Raw genomic sequence first — 24659 nt, forward strand, 5'->3', positions numbered from 1 at the left:
TTACATTTATTTATTGGGCATGCATCCTTCCCACCACACATGTGTGGAGGTCAGAAAACAACTTGACGGAGTCTGGTCTGAGTCCTGGAGATCAAACGGAGGTCATTTTGCTTGACAGTGGTGCCTTTACGTGGGAGCTATTGCACTCATCCTGATATGGTTTATCTGAAGGATCTGTTTGCATTTGTTAGAACCAATTAAAAAAAGGATGAGTTGTGTAAAAATACTCAGCTGTCTACTTAAACATACATTGTTTTCCTAACAAAATTATTGGACTATTTAGAGATTTTCATTTTTAACAATGATATCAAACTATCATATAAATTTAAGCGAGCCCTTTAATAAGTGAACCATGATCAAATTTTAAATGTAACATAAATTTTTGCAATGCTTATATATTTCAGACACTAATATACAACTAAGTAACAATTGGAGTATTTTAAAGAATATCTTGTCTAAGAAAAGTTAAAAAAAATGAAAATAAGTGGTTATATACTCCTCTGAATATTATTACACTGGATGTTAAAATACTATCCAATAAGCAGATTTATTTGTTGTTGTTGTTTTCTTTTATATTGAAGAGGAGAGGATTTCAAGACAGGGTTTCTCTGTGCAGCTTTGAAGCCTGTCTGGGAACTCTCTCTGTAGACCTGGCTGGCCTCAAATTAATACAGATCCTCCTGCCTCTGCCTCTCCAGGGCTAGGATTAAAGGTGAGTACCACCTGGCCAGCAAACAGATTTAAACTTGGATGTGTTTTAACTATTTTTCCCAAAATATAGAAAATTTAGCTTAAAATAAAAATAAAAAATAAAAAAAGAAAATGTTTCTGTGGTCCATTACAAATAGAGTAACAGTGTTGGGACAGGAAGCTCAGCAGCAAAGCCTTGCCTTGAATGTGTTAGGCCTGAACTTATTCTTGAACAAAAGATGACATTTTGCAGATTGAAAATTCCTGTCACACACATTATCTTTTCTTGTTCTTTGCAAATTAAATCCTCATTTCCAACTTTCTATGAGATGGTTTTACCAGAGATTTTGGAATATTTGCCTGTATATGATACTGTTGTCACCCCTTAGCAGAAGTAGGACATAACAACTGAGTCCTGCTTGCATAATACTTCATGTTTTGTTTAGTTCTACTTTGAAATCACTTTCGTTGCTTCTAAATCATGTCATTTATCCTTTTGTGCTACAGTTTTCTGAAACCCTTTTCCCCCTTCACCTAACTGTATGATGTATACAGCTCACTGAAGAGTGGAGCATGTATACGCACTTCTTTGGTGAACATTAGTCTGGAACCTTCTCCAATGGAAAAGCATCAAAGCTTACTTTGTTCATTTTCATTTGTCATTGTTGCTGCTCTAAATGCTATTTGACTTATTTTTAACCTTTCTATATGAAGTGTTCAAGAGGTATGACTGAGCAACCAATCAGAAGCACTGTTTCAGCCACTCATGCTATGAGAAGCTAAAACAAGAACATAGCTAAGCCCAGGCAATGGATTTCTCCTGACATCTCAACACAATGTTGTTTATTTGTCAGCTCATTAGACAAACCAAGCACAACAGAAGCAGTAGAGACAAGTCTCATACCCTTGTTGATGTCCCACAGTTCTGATTTTATCCTCAATGAATTTATTGGGATTTAATAAAATGTAACTAAAAGAAAAAACTGGAACACAACTAGGAATGTTTATTAAGTGTCATGGTATATAAGTCCTTCAGAAAATGAATGGAAGGAGAAATGACAGAGGTGCAGAAATGTTACAGTCTAGTCATTAACTGTTCAAACTATAGTTAATTAAGAGGCTGTTCAACATCTCTAAGAGGCTGATGACATCATAGATCTTTGTGTGCCACCATTCCAAGTGATCACAACAACCCAATATTTTCAATTTCTGGGCTTTTATTTTAGACTTAAATTTTGAGCATTTTTAATTTGTTATCAGCACATGAACTTCATAATGTTTTCTCAAATTGTAATTATAATCTTAATACAACCAAGCAGATTTAAAAAAAAATCTCCCTCATAGAAACAAATTTTTTGAATGGAACTAAGTAAGAATATTGGAGTTTATATGCAAAAAGACCTACCTTATATATGGATTCTTAAACCACAACTATTATATATATATTTTCATTGAACAATCCAAAACCATCAATATTTGCATAAAGGCACCTGCTAGGCTAACCAGAGTTTCTTCTTAAACTATACTTTTCCATAAACTGTTTTTTTTTTTTTAAATGAAGTGTCTAAGTCAGTCTCACTCTAAGAAAGAATCAAACCCTAAAAGTACTAGTTAAGTTCTCACTAAATTTGGTCAGTTTTCCAAAGAACCCAGGAAGCAGCCTCCACCTCTCCATCCTCCATTGGCAGCATCTGACTAACTCTTTTAATGTTAAATACAAGACAAACACCTTTATGAAACTTGGCTTCTCCACAATCCTTATTGCAATTGTCCAGCATACCTATCTGCTGTCATTAAATTCAGCCCCCCCCCATATTTTGCCTATTTTTAATCTTTCTCCTCCATATCAAACTGGCAGGAAAATAGCCTTTTTGTTTCTGATTTTAAGAATTTTAAGGACTAAAATAGGCATTTAAGTTCTTCCATAATGTTTAGTCATTCTATAATTGGGAAAGGGCTTCATGATATAAAACAGGATTCAACTTAAAACACTATAGTCTGGACCAAATACTGTGACATCAGGCAAAAAAAAATGTCCTTCATTGTCATAAAAAGAGACATCAACTCCAGTTCTGAGAATTGTTCCTTTAATTAACAAGAAACATATTGTTATCGTTCTTATTGAATAAGCAGTTACCATTTGCAGATGTGAAAATCATAAGGAATCAGCTCATTATTGATACTAAAAAATTCTTTTTGACAACATAATATGGCATGAGAATCAGTTTAACTGTTCCATTGCCATTATTATCACAGCTTAGTTATCTTTCCTATCAAAGTGTGCTTAACTAGGATAGGAGAAATCTTTAAATCATAAAGGCTTGATGTGTAGCCCAGACGATTTACTAGAACAAATGAATTTTAATACAGAGAATTTTTTCAAAAGTTTTTCAAAAATAAGGGGAGATAATCTGAATAAAATGACAATACTCCTTAGTATATACTAATCTTAGCTACCTCAATATAACTTTTTGCTAATGAAAAAAATCAATTAGGATTTTCCTCCCTGGGTCTTTGTCTGTGTGGGAAGCTGAATAAAGCAGCTTCCCTCAGGCCTGCCTGGTAACTACATCAAGATCCCAGAAACCTATGGATTGTTTACCTGTCAAAAAAGATGTGGCATGTGATTGAGAAGGCTGGGAGGGCAAGATCAACTGTATATATATATTTTTTTTTTTAGTAAACCCTAAGTATAATCACAGGTGTCCTTGCAGGAGATGTGACAGCAGAAAGGAAGGTATGTGATCCAGGAGGCAAAATTGAAGTGTTATAACTAGTAGTCAGGACATGCTGGCAGCCCAGAAACTGAAAACAAACAATGCTTCTCTAGAGTCTCCAAAAGGAAGTGGCTTTCCTAACATCTTGATTTTAGCCATTTAAGGCTGACTTTGAAATTTTTACCTCCAGAAATGTAAGGAGGTAAATCTATGTTGGTACTAAAGTTATGTAACTTGTTATAGCATCTACAGGAAGCAAGACTTCTGTGATTTGAAGAAATACTACACATTCTCTTGTTCGTGGTGTTTCATTTTGAAACACCCCAATAAAATAATTTCTCACTGATTATTTGGAAAGTAATATTCTTTGTTTTAAGAAATTGTTGAATATGTGCACATCTTCAATGAGACATTAAAAACTAGGGGATATATATTTTCATTTCTTTTACGAAGTTGAAGAGAAACATTACTTTACCAATTTGGATGTTTGGTAGCCAAAGCTATTGAAATACAAAATGCAAGAATCTTGCAAAAATCAGCTGCTAGATTTATTAATCTTCCTGAAAGAAAAAGAAAAACCAAAAAATCAAAATATAAAGTCTTTCATTTTGCTAAAATTTACGATGCTATATTTTGAAATTGTCTGTATCAGGAATATTCTTAATGTTTGCTGATGATTTATTTAGCTCATTAAGTCACTACCTATAGCAACAAAACCTGTAGTTGTCCTTAGATATCAGAATGAATACATTTATTCTTGTGATCCTTTAAAACAGCTCATGGTCCAATTCTTCCTCCCTGACTGACTAGGACAAGCATATTAAAAATGAAAAAGAAGAACAATAGAAAAAGAAAAGATTCCTCAACACAATTTACATTTAAAGATGCACTTAGGATTTCCTTCTATTTTGCCAAATAGCCCAATCATGTATCTCAGTTGGCTTGGCTGTCCAATAAACATTTTGCTTGTTATTTAGAAAGTCGTTTTCCATTCTAAGTGCTATAAGTAGCCACATGATCGTGGTGGGTGTCCTGACTTTTAAGGTGTACTTATCAGCCTGTGAAGAGCCAAGTGACATACATTTGTAGACATACACAGGCATCGAAATATTTCTGGAAGATACTGATAGTACAGGCTTGGGCGTGTGGAGAGTGAAAGAACTGTTGATTTAGAGAAACAACTGTAATAATCTGTGCAGCATAGAAAATGGCTACTGACAGCTCATCTTCCCAAAGTCTTTCTTGTGCTCAGAAATGCTTTCCTAGGGTTATTTGGGCTTTGAATTTAAGGATATTCTAAACAAAAAAAGCATTGTTCTATAGATTCTTCACAAAGTTTTTCTCCAGAATATTAACAAACTGAGCGCAATTCACTTCCTTTGCTTGGATGTTGAAAGCAGCTACTCAAGAGTTAGACACCATTTCTGTATGGTTTTCAGAGTGAACGTAACATGGCACACGTTTAATGCTGTTGTTTTTAAATGTAAAACAAAACAAAGGCAAAATCTTTGAAACGTCAGATCTTTGAATTGTTCTTTCATACAATCTGATCACATTTACAGGCGTGTCCAGAAGGAGATCATGGACAACATCAGTACCAGCACCGTCACACAAAGACTTCCTCATATTCTTTAACAGTTCATAAACAATGTCCCATTTCCCCAAAAGTTACAAAGGTTTCCACAGTTTCCCTTAGCAAGCTGAAGCTCACTCCTCATTTGTCAATGTGCATAAAAGCTGCTTATAGCATAGCATGGTGTAAGCTATTTCTTAAGCAATAAATGGTTTGAGTCATCTATTTTGTCCTGGAATGCTATCTGTAGTTAACTGCATTGCCTATAAATGGTCATATTAAATTCAGCATGAAAGAGAATATTACAGAAAAGACAGCAGCAGAAGCATTAGCATTATCTAATATTTATATATGTTATCAACAGAACACAGCAGTGAAACATTTAAATGCATATCAATGGGTACCATGTCTAAAAATTACTATCATACCTATTTAGTGTAGTGGATATTTTTCTTAAAGAGTGCTTGCTGTAACTAGAACAGCATTGTATGTGATTTAGTACAGTTAATTCTTATTGATTAAATAATGTATTTATGTACGGAGGATAGTGAAAGGAGACAGGTAAATTTTTTTTCCTTTTTTTTTCTTTTTTCCTTTTTTTTCTTTTTCTTTCTTTTTTTTTCTTTTTTTTTTTCCTTTTTTTTTGCTTCATTGTGATCCCAGATTTAACACTTAAATGAATATTCCAAAGGATCATGACATGTCATTATTTAACTGAAATGGGCATCGACATATTCAAAAGACAGTATTTGTACTGAAACAGTAAGATGGCACCAGATATATGTAATGCTACTGGCCTATGACTCAGTGGGAGCCAGAGTCTAAAACTGTGCCCCTCATTTACAGTCAAGGTGATTACTCAAATTTCAGAGAATTGCCCACATTTATGCTTATCTTTCACAAGTCATCTGTAAAGCAAATTGGAACAGAAAGAACAACAAATGCAATTGCTAAATATTTTTTTTTCTTTACAAGAGGTGCAAAAACAGTCATTTCTAACATTAAACTGCCATTTACAGTATTTTTTTTGTACACCTGCAAAGACTTCAGTAATGATGAGGAAATGCTCAAGGCAAATGGTCTCCAAGTAGGTATTTACACAATATCAAATCAAATGTACCGTAGATACTGAGAAAATTATCTTACGTTATTATGAAATCGAACAAACATGATATAGCTTCATCATACATAAAACCAGTAGGACCCCATCCCAAGCCTACGTAAAAAGAAATTTCTAGTTCCCTCTGCCCATTCACCCTCCGTCTTCCTGTTACAAAGAATGAATATCTAGATTACACCCACCCACCCTCAAATAAAGTGCGCAGTCCATGGCAGACCATAGAATAATGCAACAGGAAAAGCCCCCTTTTGTATTATTATTATTTAAAAAATAAAATACAAACAACAAAAATAAAACAAAGATTGAAGAGAGTTCGGTGACTCTAAGTTGAAAAAAAAAAAAAAAAAAAAAGAGGCGAAGCACAGGGTGCCCTGCTTGACTGTCATTCATTTTAGTACACATAGCCTTCGTTGTAGGGGTGGGGGTTGCAGCAGCCCCCTTCTGGCATATAGGCCATGCTCTCATCAAAGTGAGATAGAGGCACCGTGTCCTCCTCGTTGATGTGGCGTTCCATGTCCGTCTTCAGCAGTGGGCGCTGGTTATCCGGAAAGGCCATGGAGAAAAGAGCTTCCGGGTCACAGACAAATTTGTAGACATATCTCTCTCCAGCCACCTGAGAACATCATGGCAAAGGCCAGTGTCACCATAGGTAGGGGAGAGAGAAACAAACACTCATTAATACGCCAGCAGGGATGGAGGCCAAAAGAGAACATTTGACTACATAACAAACACATCTTCATGGAAACAAAGTCTTAATTTAAAGTGAAATAAGCCATGGTTCAATCAAGAGAAACACAAAATGTTGACCTACAGTAATAATTAATTTATTCCACAAATAGCTAGGAAACTCAGCAGTTTTATTTTTTTTCTTCCCCCTCTTTAACATAAAGGTGTGCTTACACTGTCATTTGGGAAAGAAAAATCAATGATGTAATGCAAGCAATTCACATTGAAGGTTTTGTTAAAATGGTAACATCTATGCTTTTGAAAATGTCTTTGAGCTTTATCTTCCCCTATTATATTTCTACAACTTGCAAGTTTTAAAAGCAAAATGTGCTTTATTCATAATAAGACTCCACTAGTCATCACTAATTCCTAAGATGCACTGCTTCCTTCCCCTTCATCTTTCTCCCGACACTGTGTATTCTCATCTAAGAAAACTCTAAAGATACATAGCCTTATTTAAATGAAGGATGGAGCAAGAGGACATTATCCTGAGCACATCACTTTTTAAAATGAAGGCTAGATACATTAGATGAAGCTTAAGGATGTGTGTAAAGTGTCAAATTGAAGTAAGAGGCTTAAAAAAAAAAAAGTGAAGGGAATCTAAAATACACACTGGGAAGGGAGGAAATGAGAAAAGGAAATGTGACAACTGCTTGAAATAAAGGAGATATAGCACAATTTGTAGAGAAAGACATGCCCCAAACTTAAGTTTTGAAGAGTAATGCTTCTGTAGAAAATGATAAACAATTGAAGGAGACAAGTGTACCTGCCATTAATAGACCCAGGGGTGCAATGGGAAGCAAAGGCAATTCCTTGTGCTAACTTTGTTCTCTCTCTCTCTCTCTCTCTCTCTCTCTCTCTCTCTCTCTCTCTCTCTCTCCCTCTCTCTCTCTCTCTCTCTCTCTCTGTGTGTGTGTGTGTGTGTGTGTGTAGCTTAAAATTTCAGAAAGCTGAAAAGAACTGAACATCTCATGTTTCTGTGCCTAAAGGTCTTGCTAGTTGATTTGTGACATGGGGAAACAGTGTGTTCACAGTTTATAAACTCTCTGTACATGTTTGGGAGAGAGGGAATGACTGCCAAGGATCTCTGCTGCTCTGGACTCAGATTTAGAATATTTGCTGCCCTGAATTTAAGTAAAAGGAACCATGTTAGCGTCCAAATAATCTGGATATCCAGAGGTTTGAAAGAGCCAACACTGAGCAATGTTTATGAGTCTGGACATGTTTCTTAAACTGCCCTTTAGTTCCTTGTCTTGTGAAATGGAGACAGGAAGGGCTCCTTGGAAAGCCTGCTGTGATACATAGAGGGAAGTCTCTAGCACAATGCAAAGCAAATGGAGACATCTAGCTTAATTCTTTTCCTTTAGTTCTCATTACAAAAGAAAAGGGGAGGGGCTAATGAAATGACTGTAAAATATGAAAACCAGGCAGTATCAATCAGACAAAAGCTGAGAGATAATTAAATCTTTGTTTCATTTCAATTTTTCTTTAGTTTTCAAGAAATAAAAGTAAAATAATTGCTATACTCTGTATACCTCTGAGTGTTTTATATTTTATAGCCCACTCTGTTTAGGGCTGCAAAACATAATTGTTTGACTTGGGTACTGGACCTGACATTTTGTCTGACATGTTGAGGTCTTTACTTAGAAGCAATGTTAATAACTGAAAAACATTTCATCATGAGGAATTTAAATGCACAAGAAGCAATCGACATTATAAAATCTCCTAAGGATTTTTGTCTTATGCTTCTTTCTAGTTTTCTCTAAATAAACATTGTTTTTAGTGCTACTACTGTATTTATTCCACAGTTAGATATTGCTGAGTTTAGAGAACTGATAGACAGAGTAAAGGATGCCTTCCTTTGTTAGGGATATAACCACAGTGTAAGAATATTAGGTAAAACTTAAACAGTGAGATGAAAAACTCAGGAAGTTTGTGGAGGAATATATCAGAAGTAAACAAGGAGGAGGCTGTGTTGTCAAATCCTAGACAGATATTTAAATTACATTTCAACTTTAAAAATGTCAGGGTAGCTCAGCTGGTTAAAGCACTTGCCTCCAAATCTGACAACCTGGGTTCAGTCCCTCAGACCCACAGAGTAGAAAGCCAGACCTGGTTACTACAAGCTGTCATAATGATTTGCACACATACACTGATAGTACACATAAACATAAACACACAGCAAAAAATATAATTTTCAAAATTTGGGGGAAAGGGAATGGAAGTATATTTGACCCAATTAAAGTATATCTGTGTAGGAACATTAAATAAAATCTCAAATGAAAACGGTAAAGCAAAAAGAAGCAAATGATTATATATGCAGAATACAAACATTACTACATTAGTATACCTTCTTCTAGATATTGTTAAATTTCTGACTAGGTGTGCAGATATTTTTTTTCTACAAAGTACAACAAGTATTTTTCTAGCACTTCTTATTTCTATTTCAGAATTACTGAAATTAATAATTTAAAATTTTTTACTTGTATTAACCCATTTGGTTAATTGTATCTTATTCTCCAGGCTTCTTATAGAATTGTTCTTTACATACATCACAAATGTCTAATTAAAGTTCTAAGCTGATGAACAAATACCATCACACAAACTTGGACTGTAATTCCCCATTATATATTTTCTATGTAATGAGAAGGGGAAACATGGAGTTCTTCTGAATAAACTATGCTACAATTTACTTAACCACCAGAAGGGTCCATACAGTAATAGATGCAATGAAAAAGGCAGATTATTCTAGAAAGAACTCCTACAGGAAGCATGCATGGGTCTTAGAGAAGCAGGGAAGTGGCTGTATGTGTATAAAGATGAAAAGTACATGTTAAGGGACCCTGGTTGGTTACTACCTACATGTAGAGTCCAAGCTCTGCAAGTTTGTATGATAAACAACCTGCCTTCCTCATGCCGAGCAATGGCATCTAAAAAGTCTGTTCTGTGAAGTATTCACATGAAACTGCACTGCCTGGATAAGCAGTAAACCACCCAAGGCTGAAGGAAATAACAAATATCCAAATGGTTTATCTTTATATATTCATTTATTCACAGCTCCTTTATTAATGCTATACTCTAAGTACATTTTGAATTTTACTCAAAACAACTTTTAAATATTAAAAGAAGCTCATTTGAATTAAAAGAAATTGAACTTTGTTCTACCAACCAAATACGATGAAACATTTATTTCAAGTAAGTGGTTTGGGATATTAAACTGCCAGGTGATAAAATCAGGCAAAATCAGGCAAGATATGGAGCAAGGAAAACAAAGTTTTTTTTTTCTTTTTCTAATAAGAACAAGTGATGCCTGAGTGTTTTAAGAATCAGAACAAAACAAAACAAACAAACAAAAAAAAAAAAAAAAAAAAAAAAAAGGAAAAATACAAGCAGCGGGGCCCACTAAAATTACAGCTTCTAGAGACATGTAAGTGTCCATGACTTGTGATGTCCCAAGTGTCCTGCTTGTGATGTCCCAAACAGGAACCAAGAATCTACTAATACCTGTGAAAGCCTATCTGGAGCAAGGCAGTGATAATGTGACTTTAGGACTGACTTGGAGACCAGTGGTGGGCATTATCACAGTGAGTTCAAATGTAATATCACCTCACCTTCTGCATGATTCCCTTCTCATAGTAATAGCGGAGAGAACGGCTAAGTTTGTCGTAGTTCATAGCTGGCCTGTTCTTCTGAATGCCCCAACGCCGGGCCACCTGCCACCAAACAGAATCACATTGTCAGTAAGCAGTCTTCTGCAATCACACTGTTCAGTGTTAGTGGCTTACACACACACACACACACACACACACACACACACACACACACACACACACAAGTTCATCAACGTTTGACTTCTAAATACACAAAAACGCCTGCAAATCCAAGGCATAAGTCAAGCAGCAATGGCTTTCATGATCTGAATTTCCTGTGCCCTGGTTTAAACCAGGCATGCAGTCCTCTTTCTTAAAGGTCACAATAGAATTCTTTGTCACCATTGTTTTGGGTAGAAATTAAATGGAAATAAGGGAATTTGTTTACATCAGGAAAGAACAGGCTGCAATTGACCAAAACGAGGCAGATTTTCCCTTCTGTAATACACAGGCAGTCTTTTCCTTCCTGGACATTCAGGCAGAAATTCCAGATGAACTGCTTAATGACCCCTTTGTAAAGGTGTTTTATTGCATTTGTGACAAATGATAGAGGAAAAAAAAAGAGAGAGAGACCCTGCTCACATTGTGCAAAAAGAAAGGACAACTGGCTGTGTGTCAGCCGAGGAAACAGAATGCCGATTAATAAGTTGAACTACAAATAATTGTTGTTGCCCAAGGCGGCCTCTGAAAAAAAGCTAGAGCCAACAGCAAACTGGAAAATTACACTCATTTAGGAAAACTTAATTGGATGCTAAAAATAAGGTGGAAGTGGAAAAGACACCATGAATATGAGTCTTTTTTTTGTTTTGTTTTGTTTTTTTTTTTTAAGCAGAATGTCCAGTTGTCCAGTGTGGTTTAGTAAAGGTCTCAGGAGGTTTACTCTTTGGCTATGTGGAACATGGCATCAGGTTAAGGAAGAGCCCTGCAGCAGAGCTTTGGAAGCACTTCCCAAAGGTGCCATTTGCCTCATCATCACACTGGGTGGATGGAGGCAGACAGAGGAAGTGAAGTCATGATATCTTTAACCCCTCTCCTTGGTTGGCTGAGGAGAAACCACGCACAGCCTAAGCAATGCCAGGACAGCATCTTCACCAGAGCCATGGCCTTTTGTTTCCAGGAAATTCTGAGTTGTCCTGTCCCACAAAGGAACTCCTCAAAGACATCTGTCTATTCCTCTCCTCTTCATTAGCAACAGCCTATCTGTTGTCCCCCACCCCCACCCCGTAATCTTTAAAAACAACAATTCTTACTGTTTTTCTCTGTCACTAGTTTTTATTCTTGGAAGGAACATACAATGGTCTTTAATCACATGTCATGGTATACTATTTGTAAGTACAGTGACACGATAGAGCAAAGACAACTATCCATTCTAGCTAGCAGTCATGATGGTGGATACATCTTAATTATCCACAAACTCTACAGTAACTATTTTAAGTAATAGTGAATAGAGCAGGGAAAAAGATGGCAATACAAAATAAATGCAAGCCAGGAGTGGTGAGATATGCTGGTAATTCTTGCACATGCGAGCTGAGTATGAGACTAGGGCTATGGCAGGAGAGTTATGAGTTCCAGATGACCCTAGGCTATGAAACCCTGAAATGTCCAAGAGAAAGGAAAGGAGGGGAAAACAGGAAGGAAAAAGAGGAGGAAGGGAGGGAAGGAAGAAAGGAAGGAAGGAAGGAAGGAGTGAGTTTGGGTTTTCTTTTTTTAAATAACAAAAGATGTCAGTGGCTCAATTCCCTGCATGGGAATCTCAAGGAATGTGAAGTGTTGGTAAGCAACAAATCCCCAAAACATTCATTTATAAATGAGTCTTTTCTAGAATTTTACCAGAGTTCACTTCAAAATTAAAATGCAACAAACTTTAAGGCACCATAGAAATCTCTGGAGTAACTTGGTAGTTGGAAATACTGTAAAAGAGGTTTGTAAGAGTTTGATTCCTATAATGCCAATTAATTCTCAGCACTATGGATTACTAGTCTGGGCTTTAGAAAGTATGCTCTTAGAATTATGCTGTCATAATTGGCATGCACCCTTACTGTCAATTTCATTAAGTAAGTCAGTATTTTAGTTTAAGTGTGACTCCATACTTATATTAGTGTATCTTTCTGGTGTTGGTGTTAGAACTCAAGGCCCTGTGTGTGCCAGGCAAGCACTATGTCAATAACCTACATCATCCAACCCACTAACTTTGGAAGGTAATGCTTGGATAAGAGACAGCAATCCTAAGTCAGGGTCTGGCAGTCTGACTGGTATCTATCTAGCTTGAGCATCATCAAGACTGTGGAATGGAACCCTACAGGTGTCTTACTGGGTTAAGGAATGTTTCTGGATGACTGATTAATTTGGAAATAATATACCGTTATCTTGGATACCTGGAAGAGACAGCCGTGTTTGCTAACGTTATCCTAACACACTCAGCTGATAAGTAGGACAGATTCAGAAGTGTACTCATCATTTTAAACTAAGAGAGGAAACACGAGAAAATAAAACCTATAAGCAGTACAACATGGTGGTTCCCATAACATCACTCATGGATTGTGGTGGTCACAACACTGAAAGGTCCGTTATATAGCAGAGGGTAAGAGAGGCAGTGTGGGCCACATAGATGAAAACCATTCACAGTTAGAAACTGGAAAAGATAACACAGTCATTGACTGATGGATATGATTATAAGTGTGAGCTAGGCTAGGCAGCAATCAGAAATAGGATATTTCATTTTTTAAAATTTGTATTTGTTTATTTAGTGTGTGTGTGTGTGTGTGTGTGTGTGTGTGTGTGTGTGTGTGTGTGTGTGTGTACATGAGTCTGATGACAGTGTCTTCATCAATCACCCTTGACTTCCTCTTTTGAGACAGGGTCTCTCACTAAACCTGGAACATGCTGATTCAACTACACTAGTTAGTTGGCCAGTGTGTCACTAGTATCTTTCTGTGGCTGCCTGCAGAGCACGGGGATTAAAGGTGTCTGGTGCCACACCAGGCTTTTATGGTGGCTGCTGAGAACAGAGACCAAATCTTCATGCTTGTGCAGAAGCACATTATTTACTGAGCCATCTTCCCAGGCCCCTAGGAATGGATATTGACCAAAAGCTTAGGAGACACGTGGTACCTATTGCACAACTCCCACTGAGCTAGTTACCATTTGGAAACAGTCAACCGACTGAATGACTCGGTCTTGCTTTTGACTTTATGCACCTGTGACAGCCAAGTTGTTGAAATGTCAGCTATATAAAACAGATGTGATTGCATATCTTCCCCGCATTTAACTGATCACAGAAACTCAGGATGACGGCACTAGCTGGCCAGCTAGTCAGATCTTCCACTCTTTTATTCAGACCCAAGCATTTAAATGTCACGGGTTGTTGTATGAAGAACTTCATCACTAGGAGAATGTGGGTTCTTCTGAGTGGCTCAATGTCACTGACATCATTCAGTAATGTCTCCTGTCCTAACAAATATGACAAAAGTGAAATGTCTGTTCCTGTTCAGTTTATTTTAATCACAGGTGGAGGGAAATGGCTGTTTAACTGACACAAATCCCTGTTGAACTTTCGCAGTCCAAGTCCTTTTGGTTATTAAAATCTTCCATGAAGGGGGAGCACACAATCCCTGGTCATGGAAATGGACTTTGGGATTATTTTGCTAGGCATCTTCAGTCTCTGCAGCCTACATCATATTTGTGTGGTTCTTCATTTAACTTCATTTCAGTACAGCTACAGAAAACCAAAGCTTCTTTATAGCCAAATGGAGCGTACACGCAGAACTTAAACACCCAAATATTTAGCAATGGTATTCCCACTTTTGAGTCCTCTGTGTGTGTTTGGTGTGAAGCCAGGACTCTGCTGCAAAACCAGCCCTAGGAACAGATGCAAACTGTTGTAAACTTAGAGAGACCATTACATTCATTGGTAAAGACCATGAAATGAATTAATAATGTTACATTGTTTTGACCTACTTTCAAATTTAAAATATGTGTATATAGTTTTAAAACTTTGTATATAACTTTCTAGCATATTAACCAAGTCTGTTTATATTATAGGACATTTTGATTTCCTATTCAAGATCTACTCGACTAACCTCTTCAGGCTCAATCAGTTTAAATTCCATGCCTCGTCCAGTCCAGGCAATGAAATGAGAATTTGAAGGGTCGTCCAGAAGAGCTACCAAAAACTGCCAAAGCTGAAGGGATCCTCGCCTCTGGTATGTGGGTCCTTCCCGGTACATTCCTGGCTCTTGCTTAATGTCCCCTAAGTTCAAAAAATAAACTATTATCAGCAATATTATGTCATTTGTATACAATTTACACCAAATCGGCCATGAGAATGGTTAAACACAATCACTTCATGTATTTTGTAACAGTGCCAATTAAATATAGATTTAAAATAATCAAATGTTTAAGTGCAGACCAACAATCTACAGAAACTTGCAGACAGCTTTAACAATATATATTCTCACTGGTAGGAATAAATTCATAAACATCATTTACTTATAAAAACCTAATACAGATTGTCTATCTTGCCTTCCCATCTTTAAAAACCATGGTACCTGATCACACTCGTTTGATTCTGCTGAGTTACTGCTGTTTCTCTCTCTCTCTCTCTCAGAAGACATAATCAGCTTTAAGCTCTGTGCATTTTACTTGTATAAATTAATTTCTACAAACTATAATTTGTAAATACCTTATTGACCCACATATGACAAGCTACTGAAAATCTGAGGGCACACATTTCAACGTAAATTCAGTAATATCATAAAGTCTGAGAGACCTGCACTTTCTATGAATTGGGAAACTCAAAGGAGTCTGTAGCATTATGGTTCCACCTATCCTGCCTTCCTCTGGAAGTGACTGCTTTTCACTGGGCAACAAAGGAAACAATGTTCTTGATATATGCACCTTGCCTGCATCTTGTTCATTTAATTCAATTTTTGGTCTTTTGATGTGTTTTCTGAGAAAATGGTTCTCTGCATAGCCCTGAACATCCTGGAACTCACTCTGTAAACCAAGCTGACCTGGAACTAAAAAATCTGCCCACCTCTGCCAGCTGAGTGCTGGGATTAAAGGCGGTCTACACCACCCAGTTTGCTAGTCTTTCCTTTAAACTTGAGAATGAATGTATATGAATGTACATGAATTCCTTTTAAACTAGATGGCTCAGAGACCTAAGGTAGAAGCAAATACAATTAACCAAAAAAGCAAAACAAAAGACAAACCAAGAAACTAGAAGAAGAAGAAGAAAAGAAGAAGAAGGAGAAGAAGAAGAAGAGAAGAAGAAGAAGAGGAAGAAAAGTAAAGATCCCTAAGGATATTCTGCTATACTCTTAGCCTTGATATGAGGGTATGTGCTTAGTCTTACTGCATCTTGTTACACCATGTTTGGTTATTATCACTGGGAGGTCCACTCTTTTCTGAAAGGAAGGGAAATGGAGGAACAGTGAAACTGGGTGGGGAGGACTGAGAGGTGTAGATGGAGGGAAGGATGCAGTCACGATGTATTGTGTGAGAGAATTAATAATTTTAAAAAGTATGTATACCAGAGCATTCTATGAAATAAATATTTTAAGAAAAAAATGTGAGCTCTATGTAGCTGGTATAAAAGCATAAAAATTTAATATGGGTAAATGTGTTAATAATGCTTTTGCTATATAACTGTTTTGGCTTTTCAATGCAAAATACTAAACCAGAACACTTGGCGTTGTGACCAGTAGTTATTTTCTTCTAATTCTGGCCATGCATTTCAAAACTACATGAGCCTGCCTGTAATTCACAGGGCCTGGCTAAAGCCTACAGATAGGTCAGATCTCTTCTTTGTTGAAGAAACAATTCAGGCAAGTAGCTCTATTCACACTAAGTGTGAACTACAAAATAAACTAAACCATAAGGTATCCAGTAGTCAGTAAGTAGAAACACACCTCATCACATGATCAGAAAAAAAAAAAGCAACACTTAAACAGCAACACAAACACACAGAATTATTCAGTCAATGACCACTAAAAAAATCAGGAAGTCCTTTTTTCTTTTTCTTTAAAGAGGCAATATAGGAGTATGTCTTTATATTGATTTCAAAGTCAGTTCAGTTTTCTTTATCTCAGATTATTCCTTCTAATATTTCCATTTCCCCCCCCCATGAAGCAAGTGAGCACTCATGCAGACAGAGTGAAACCTTGTGAAATGTAGTTTCTATGGTGTTGAAGTCCATACATACAACTTATTCAATTCACTACATGCAAAAATTCCTCTTTCCTTTGCTTCTTGTTCCCTAACACTTAAAATGCAAGACATATAACATATATCGTGTGTGTGTGTGTGTGTGTGTGTGTGTGTGTGTGTGTGTGTGTGTATGTGTGTGTGTGTATGTGTGTTATATAACAAAATCACAGTATTTGAAGTCAAAGAAAGCAAACTAGGATAGCCAGGTGCCAGCATTCTACTTTGCTCACAGTTTTAAGGTACTTTCCCTCTTTATATACCCATACTAATTTTAAGATTGTTTAAAGTGTGAAACTCACAATAAATGATACAAATTCCAAAAAAGCAAGTTTTAAGCACTATGTCAAAAAAAAAAAAAAAAGAAAGAAAAGAAAAAAAAAAAAAGCTGAATTTTAAGAACTATGATGGGGTGCTAATAAGTGTAGTTAACACAACTCACATTTCTGAAATACTATAGAAGAAAGCCAGAAAAGTGATTTCTTTTGGGGTTCATTCCATGACCTTTAATAAATTAGGCTACCTTAAGGGAGGCTAAAGAAACAGATTTTCCTAAAACTTACCATCCTTTCCAAAAACTACAAGAGCAGCAAGAAGCTTGGCAGTTAAGCCCTCAAGTAACTAATTATAGGAGACTGAACAGCAGTCTGAGCATACACTTTGCTGTTTAAATAATGACAATTAAAAACTCTGAGAGCACCAAATCATTACAGCCGAGATCCCCAAAGTTTTTGCAATCAGCTAATCAGAGGGCCCCTGCTCATTTCCTGTTTGACAATCAAAGCAGGAAATATGGAGACCACTCCGAAGAACCAGTAAATGAATTAACCGTTCACTTTTCCTCCAAGCTTCTTTGTAAATGTCGGCTTTTGCCACCACGCATGTCAAGAAAAGAAGATTCTATCTGCTTTGACGCTCTTTTCTAATATCTGGGACCCTTTCATTGCACTAGCAAGAGATGTTTAAAAGGTAATGCTTTCCTTACTTCCTTTTAAGCAATTACGACATAATGCTACATTAGCAATGTACATCTTCCTTGGTGGGAGAGTGGGGGGCAAGCAATCAGCAGACTCAATGGGCAGTTATGTAGGTCTTGTGCTCCATAATGCATCTTTTCATGAACAATAAAAAGAAAGGAGGCTGCATTAGTCATCAGTGCATCCACAGTAGCATGCTTTCTGTTCTGCTTTGTTAATTACAGGATCAGCTTTCAGTAAATCTCAAATAACAAGCTGCATGTGCTCAGCAGGGCAATGGAAAGATGCCTTGCTCTACACAAAGCACAGCAACAATGTTGTACTTCTGCTCAGTCTCCAAAAAAAGGACTCTCATGGAACCACAGAGAGGAGAGAAACAAAGGGAGGGGGAAGTGAAGGGAATGCTTAGTAACCTCACTAGTCCTTAGTGCTTAGTGTGTGATAAAGGATACGCATGGAAACCTCTAAGTGCTTTCAGAAAAGGAAAGTGTGTTCTGCACTCACAAAAATCAAACAATGTACCTGAGAGAAACCTACCATCGAACTTCTCTGGGACAACACAGGTGTCATCATAGAACTGCCTGGGGCCCTTTTCAAACATGCAACCTGTTGGGGGAGAGCAGGACATAGTTATAAATGATAGAATATGCAATTAAGTTGTCAATTTCCACATCTATCAAATGGGAATGAGAGTAAGAACTGAATAGTTTTTGTGCATTCCAGTTTAGAAGGACATGGTAGCATAGTGATGTGTAACCAGTAGAGATATGCTGACTTAACCACACCTTGCCAAAAATACTGGCACACCTGGGCTTTATAATGCTTCATTTAATTTTTGGACATTTTATTTCATTATTCATTATTCAAGAAAAGGACAGCAAAGTGAATTTCTGGCATTGTCCTTGATTTCTGGTGTTGTCCTGGCACTCAGAAACTGATTTAGTTTACCCTTTACTTTCTTGTAGAAATATCTTGGAATGAAAACCTTCTCACTTTAAAATCATTTTTATTATACTTTGTTTATGTGCTGTGCATATAACACAGCATGGGCCTGTCAGTTGTAGGACAACTGGCAGTAGTGGGTTCTTCCCTTCTGTCATGTGAACTCAGCTCACTAGACTTGGTAGCAATCACCTTCACTCACTGAGCCATTGGACTCACCTAACCCTTCTCATCATTAATAGCCAAGAGAGTAAGAACAGGGGTTTTATTGTTGTTTCTCTGCTGTGCTATAATATAACTGTGCTCACAGAAAAAGTAAAATTAAGCTGATAACTTTTATCATCTTCTCTCTCACATATACTGGATTTTACCTAATTGTCATCTTTAATTATGGGCTGAATTTCATAGAATCTAAACATAGCTTTACTTCTCAAATGTAATGTTCTTTACAGTAGGTTGGTAATAGTAATAACACCAGCAACAGTAATTATATCATTGGTGCAAAGCTTTTTCTCTGAATTATTCAAGATTTACTGTCTTCTGCTGTCACTTTAACATCTATTAACATCCTTCACATAACATCATGGATATTAATCCTAACTGAAGATGTTCTATCTAAGGCAATTTTTCTGAAGAAACATATTGTTTAAGTCATAGTTCCAGAAATCCTTCAGGAGGTAATATCCACATAAAATCAGTTCTTGTCTATTACTTTGCAGATGTCAAAATCTATTAGTGCAGAGAGTTCCACTGTGCTTACCTAAAATAATAACTCCTCTATACAGCTAATGTCAATCTGTTCTTAATAATGACTTTTCCAAAAGGTACAAAATCCAGGACATTGAAAGGCAAAATCATCCTACCATGTTTTACTACAAAACTGTGACCTTGGTTCATAAGGTCATAGCTGAATTATTCTTTAAGATCTATGTCCATCGAGTGGAGTAAGTTACATAATCTGTAAAGAGTAATTTCTAGTTAAAAAGATTGCCAGGTGCTGGCAGAAAAGAACACAGATATTGGTGTGGATAAGGTTCACTCACGCTAACACCCACGTACAAGCTACCAAGATGTTAAAGACTATCCATTTATTTTCAAAAGATAGAGTGTGGTTTGTGTTTATCTTTGCCTTGGTAGGGTCTGACTCCAAGGCCTTGAGTATATTAGCCAAGCATTTTGCCACTGATCATACCATGTCCCCAAAGTATAATTTTTAAAATATTTTGGGAACATAAATGTGTTTCCCAAATCACTCAATGAATGAGTAAGACAATCCAAATTTGTAATGTGAGATTGTTTTTAATGTTACTTATAAGGAATTTTTTAAAAATGGAGAACTTAACTTCTGTTCTGCTTGGATGAGCCAGGAAGCCTTCTTGCCGCATATAAATGGAGTGGCAGCTAGGCACTTCTGCAAGAAAAAACAAAATTTGTCAAGGAAAGGCAGGTTAGAAGGACAGGACAGGTGGAAGGTAGATAGAAACGAACTAAAACATAGAAAGTCGAGATAAGCAAGTCTGTCAGCACAGGCTGAACATTTTTAGTGGGAACATCAAGAAAGTGAGGCTTAATGTATCACAGTGAAGGAAGACTCTCTTAAATAAGCAGGTGAACATAGTTTTACCAACTCAACTTTGCTGAAGTTTACTAATACCATATGGATATCATATCAGTGCATTTAAGGGCAAGTGTAATTAATTTATATACTCCACATTAGTCTGTCTGTGCACACTGCAAAGAGCAAAGGCTTGGCAATGGATGACTTCACAAATACTAGAAAAAATAGAAACGATAGAATAATTTAATCTCATGAGTTATTTTGAGCCTTCTAACGTTTTTAACTGTCTTAGATAACAGCGTACCTGGCTTTTCACTTTAATTGGGAATATGTTCAAAGCTAACAATGAAAGTACATAATAAACAGTTTCATAATGCCCTTGCTAAGAAAAAGCGCCACCTATAGGGTCCAGTGATCTGGAAGAGAAAACAAACATGGCTAACTGTGAAGCTCGACTCAGCACTGACTCAGAACTGAACAGGTTTAATGATTTGACATGGAAAACAAAATAAACATAGTTCAGGAGACATATGATTCCAATTCAAGTCCTTATTAGTTTGTAACCTACTTAAGTTTGGACAAATATTTTTTTTTGTTTATTTTTCTTGTTATTTCTATAAAATAACGGGTTGAGAGATGTTTCCTGACCCCTATTACTGTTGTCTAGTTCCCTGGTGCTGAGGGCATATTCACTCAGAAACCAGAGATAGGTACAAGGCAAACCCCAAAATTAAAGGCCTTCCTGTACATGGGGAGTCCCTTCTGAGCCCTACCTAATACTTATTTTTGTACTTCATTTGTATCTATTTTTCTTAAAACTAGTTCTTCAAAACACAAGTTTCAGATCTTCCAAACTGAGGCATACCCTTGAATGTATAAACAATTGATCAAGTCAATTGTGTATAGTTTTTTGCAACACTAATAAAAAAGAAAAGGAAATATGCACCACAAATGCAAAATTTAATACAGAAAAAAAAAATCCATCCCTCCCAATGCTTGTCATTCAAGTACACCATCCTTAAAAAATGATTCTCAAAGGCCAGTCTTTTCAGGCCTGTTCATCTACACACTCATTGTAACAAGAGATAATCAATACCCTGTATTTGGCCTGGTTTATCCCTTGATCTAGAATTTCCCATTTTCAAAATCAGTATTTTTTGTTTGTTTATTTGTATGGTTTTGTGCAAGTGATAATTTTTCTGGACTAATGATTAACATCAACACACATATGAGCAATTTTAACATAAAAATATATAATCCATGTGGTTTTAAGCTAAAATGTTTCACCAATAAGCCATAATTTTAACAACATTTTAGAAGTATGGTTTTGGTGGTACATGCCTAGAATCCCAATAGTCAAGAGGCTGGGGAAGAAAGCTTGTGAATTTAAGGACATTCAGAGTTATATAGACTCTCTCAAAACAAAACAAAGCCAGGGATGGAAGAGGCTGGGCATACAGTTCAGGAGTAGAACCCTTGCATAGCAAGCATTGTTCCTATGCATAATTCCAGCATCAGAGGAATAAAATTAAATACTTACATGAAATAAAAGCACATAAGAAAGCATAGTTTATGTGGTAAAGACAGTGGAAAACTTTCGAATATGCACTTTTCTATAACATTGTACAATTTATCATTAGTGCACAATTCTGAGTCTATGAGGGTAAAGTAACTCTTTTCCCGACCGTCTTGATAACAGGCCAAATAGTTAGCAATCACTTTATTCCAACTTAAAACTAATGATGAACCTTCAAATTAATTTTTAATGTTATTCTGATTTATTGCCAGGCAGAAGGTCCCTCAAAACAGCTGGGCCTAGAAGGGACAGTGTTAATGACTTCAGTCAGTGCAACAGCTGCTCAGAGGCAAGCATTTTGCTGTACTGATGTTGATACCATGCCACAAAAATACTCTTAGTGATTTCAGCACACCTGGAGTATGGCTGTAAGAACAGCTGGCAGGCTCTGAGGAAGCTAGAGGAAAAGACAGAGGCTGAAGTCTATTACATGTAAGTGTGAGTAAAACCGCTATCCATCCCAAAGGGAAAGAGAAAGAGGAAACAAAAATATTTCTGAGGAAGCCAGTACTGAAAGATGCAGGACACTTATAGAGTATTCTAACGTGGTGCAAAAATAGTGTAATCCTGGAAATCTAGACATAGTGTTAGATATACTTTATGCATAATTTGTTTAATTCTCCTCATCTAGAAAAGCAGCTGACATCTCAATTGCTGCTCTCCCACTGTACTGTTCTTCAAAAATTCTAGGTCTACTTAGATATTTAAAACAAATTGTTCTAAAATTTATTTTAATAGTCAGCAACGTGTAATAAGGCTCAGACTAGAATTTTCATCACAGTTTTCATAAGACCAATATGTGATTTACATTTTTAAGAAGACAATGGGTGGCAATTTATGGAGAGAATTTTGCTTTTCCAAATCCTGCCATTTATTACACAAGAGTAAATAAAATTAGCAACTAGCTTTTAAAGGCAAGGCCTTGGCTAGCATTTTTAAATCCAGTCTGCCCTTTAAATGGATGCCATTTATATAGTCTACAGAAGCCAGAAAAAAAAAAAATCAAATAAAAGAAAAAGCTAGGAGGTTTATTCACATAGAATAAATGAAGTCATGTTATTCTAAAGTGATATCAGTTAATTTATGACTATCAGAGTGGGTCAGACTCTAATCAAATTGTAGAAACATTTCCAAAGTGATTATTCAATCAAATGACTAACATGGTTAATTAGGGGCCGTAAACATTGCTCTGAAGTTCATCAAAGTAATGACTTGCCCAGAAAAATTACTGCTAATTAAATTGCCTGCTGCTTTCATTTCTACCTTATCTAATAAAAAAAAGTCCAACTGGTGAGACTTGGCATTCCATTTGAACTTTTGCTAAATGTTCCACAAAGATCCAAGTTGGACTAAGTAGTGATTTCAAAGGACAATGTTTGGTGACAGAGAATGGAGGTGTCGCTGGGCAGGGCCTTCCATTTTCCTGTGGAAGGAAGGACAATGTAATAGCAACAACTCACTGTGGCCTGACCTATGCAAACATGCTAGGACAGCAGGACACATATATTATCCTATCTGGAATCCTCTGATTAAAATTTTAGGATAACCAGCTCAGCACAGTGATTGCCAACGGCCACTTTGTCACCTACTAGGCACAAAATTGAAATCTAAGGTCTCTCATTTAATGGGAGTGTGTAACAGCTTTTTCCTCAACCTCCTCATCTGTAAAATGGGAGTGCTTGTGATACTTTTAAAAGTGATGTTAAGAGGAACATATGGAATGAGTTGATGTTATATATCTACTAGTATATGCAGAAAGAATTTAGAATATAATTACATATTTAATAATTTACTTACAGACCTTAATTTTGTGCTCCTACATCACATGAACTGCTTGATTTTTTTTGGTTAGTGCAGTTATTCTGGGATAGACTCTGTAAATCTATCTCTTAATCTATGATATCTAAAACTATATTGATTAAACAGTCATCATGAATTTATGATTAAGCCAGAATTTCCACCAGATATTTTAAATACCCAAGGATCCATCTTTGAACTTCATATTTTTGCAATATTAACCCTTGTTGTTTGTTCTTAAATAACACTGGCTTAAGAAGGTTAAAAGTAAGTCTATAAATTGGATTATGTAAATTGAATTTAGGACAAAGGATTTTTATTGATGTAGAAACTTGTGGATCAAAGCATTCTAAAACTGGATATTAGTGCTGACCAAATCAGCTCACAGAAATCACAGTGCCTGTAATTTGTTACAGATGAGCTCTTGTGGTGATGACAGCTGATCTAATATGCTGTAAAAATTCAAAGCAGTCAAGTGCTGCTGGCATCTTCAGGCTTCCATGCACGGTGGTGGAAACAAGAACAAAGGACTGTAGGTCTCCAAACTTCCCACTTGGGTTAGGCATCATGTATTATTACTTTTAAAGGCATCAGATTTGAAGTGATACAAAAATATCATTTCATATCAGGATACATGTGCAAGAAACTTAAGAGAAAAAGCTGTTTTCTCCCTCTTTGCATTACAATGTACAGTTTGATGCTGGAAAATACAATATTGACCTGGGAAGCTTTACCAAAAGTTTTATCACAAAATGCAGTTTTGCATTCACACATGTAATATGCCAGGCACTCCTTTGATTTGCATATTTGCTGCTCAGTTGTACAAAATGAAAATTCCCCTAAGGTATCATTTGTGTAAGCTTCCAAAAGCCATGCCAGACCCAGAGAAGGAAGATTAGTCATGATTGGGCAGGGCATTTTTAGTGGTTGCTGAAACTACTTTGTTACCAAGTAGTGTGTAAACCTGGGATTATCTCATATTACAAATGGAATAAGGAGGTTGGAAAGGGAGTCTCCTTCATTCGATGCTTTTGCCTGGATCCCTGCAGTAATAATCATCGTACAACTTAATTCAGCTTTCCAATGTCTTATGGTAAGTGAGAAATCCCAGGAAAGTAAGAATGGC

General features: G+C 36.5%; 1 protein-coding gene across 1 annotated transcript in view; it reads right to left on the minus strand.

Annotated features, from left to right (window-relative positions):
- Window positions 1–5012: 5012 nt before the first annotated feature.
- Window positions 5013–24659, minus strand: part of Etv1 (ETS variant transcription factor 1) — an 85882-nt gene continuing 66235 nt past the window's right edge. The window contains exons 9-14 of the mRNA XM_051175081.1: window positions 19946–20013; window position 18827; window positions 18198–18266; window positions 14556–14725; window positions 10438–10539; window positions 5013–6713 (exon numbers count right to left, since the gene is read on the minus strand). Of these exons, the coding sequence (XP_051031038.1) occupies window positions 6492–6713; window positions 10438–10539; window positions 14556–14725; window positions 18198–18266; window position 18827; window positions 19946–20013 (632 nt within the window). The 3' untranslated portion in view covers window positions 5013–6491. The remainder of the gene's footprint in view (window positions 6714–10437; window positions 10540–14555; window positions 14726–18197; window positions 18267–18826; window positions 18828–19945; window positions 20014–24659) is intronic.

The sequence above is a fragment of the Phodopus roborovskii genome, unplaced genomic scaffold (assembly GCF_943737965.1).
Source record: "Phodopus roborovskii unplaced genomic scaffold, PHOROB, whole genome shotgun sequence".
Classification (NCBI taxonomy): Eukaryota; Metazoa; Chordata; class Mammalia; order Rodentia; family Cricetidae; genus Phodopus; species Phodopus roborovskii.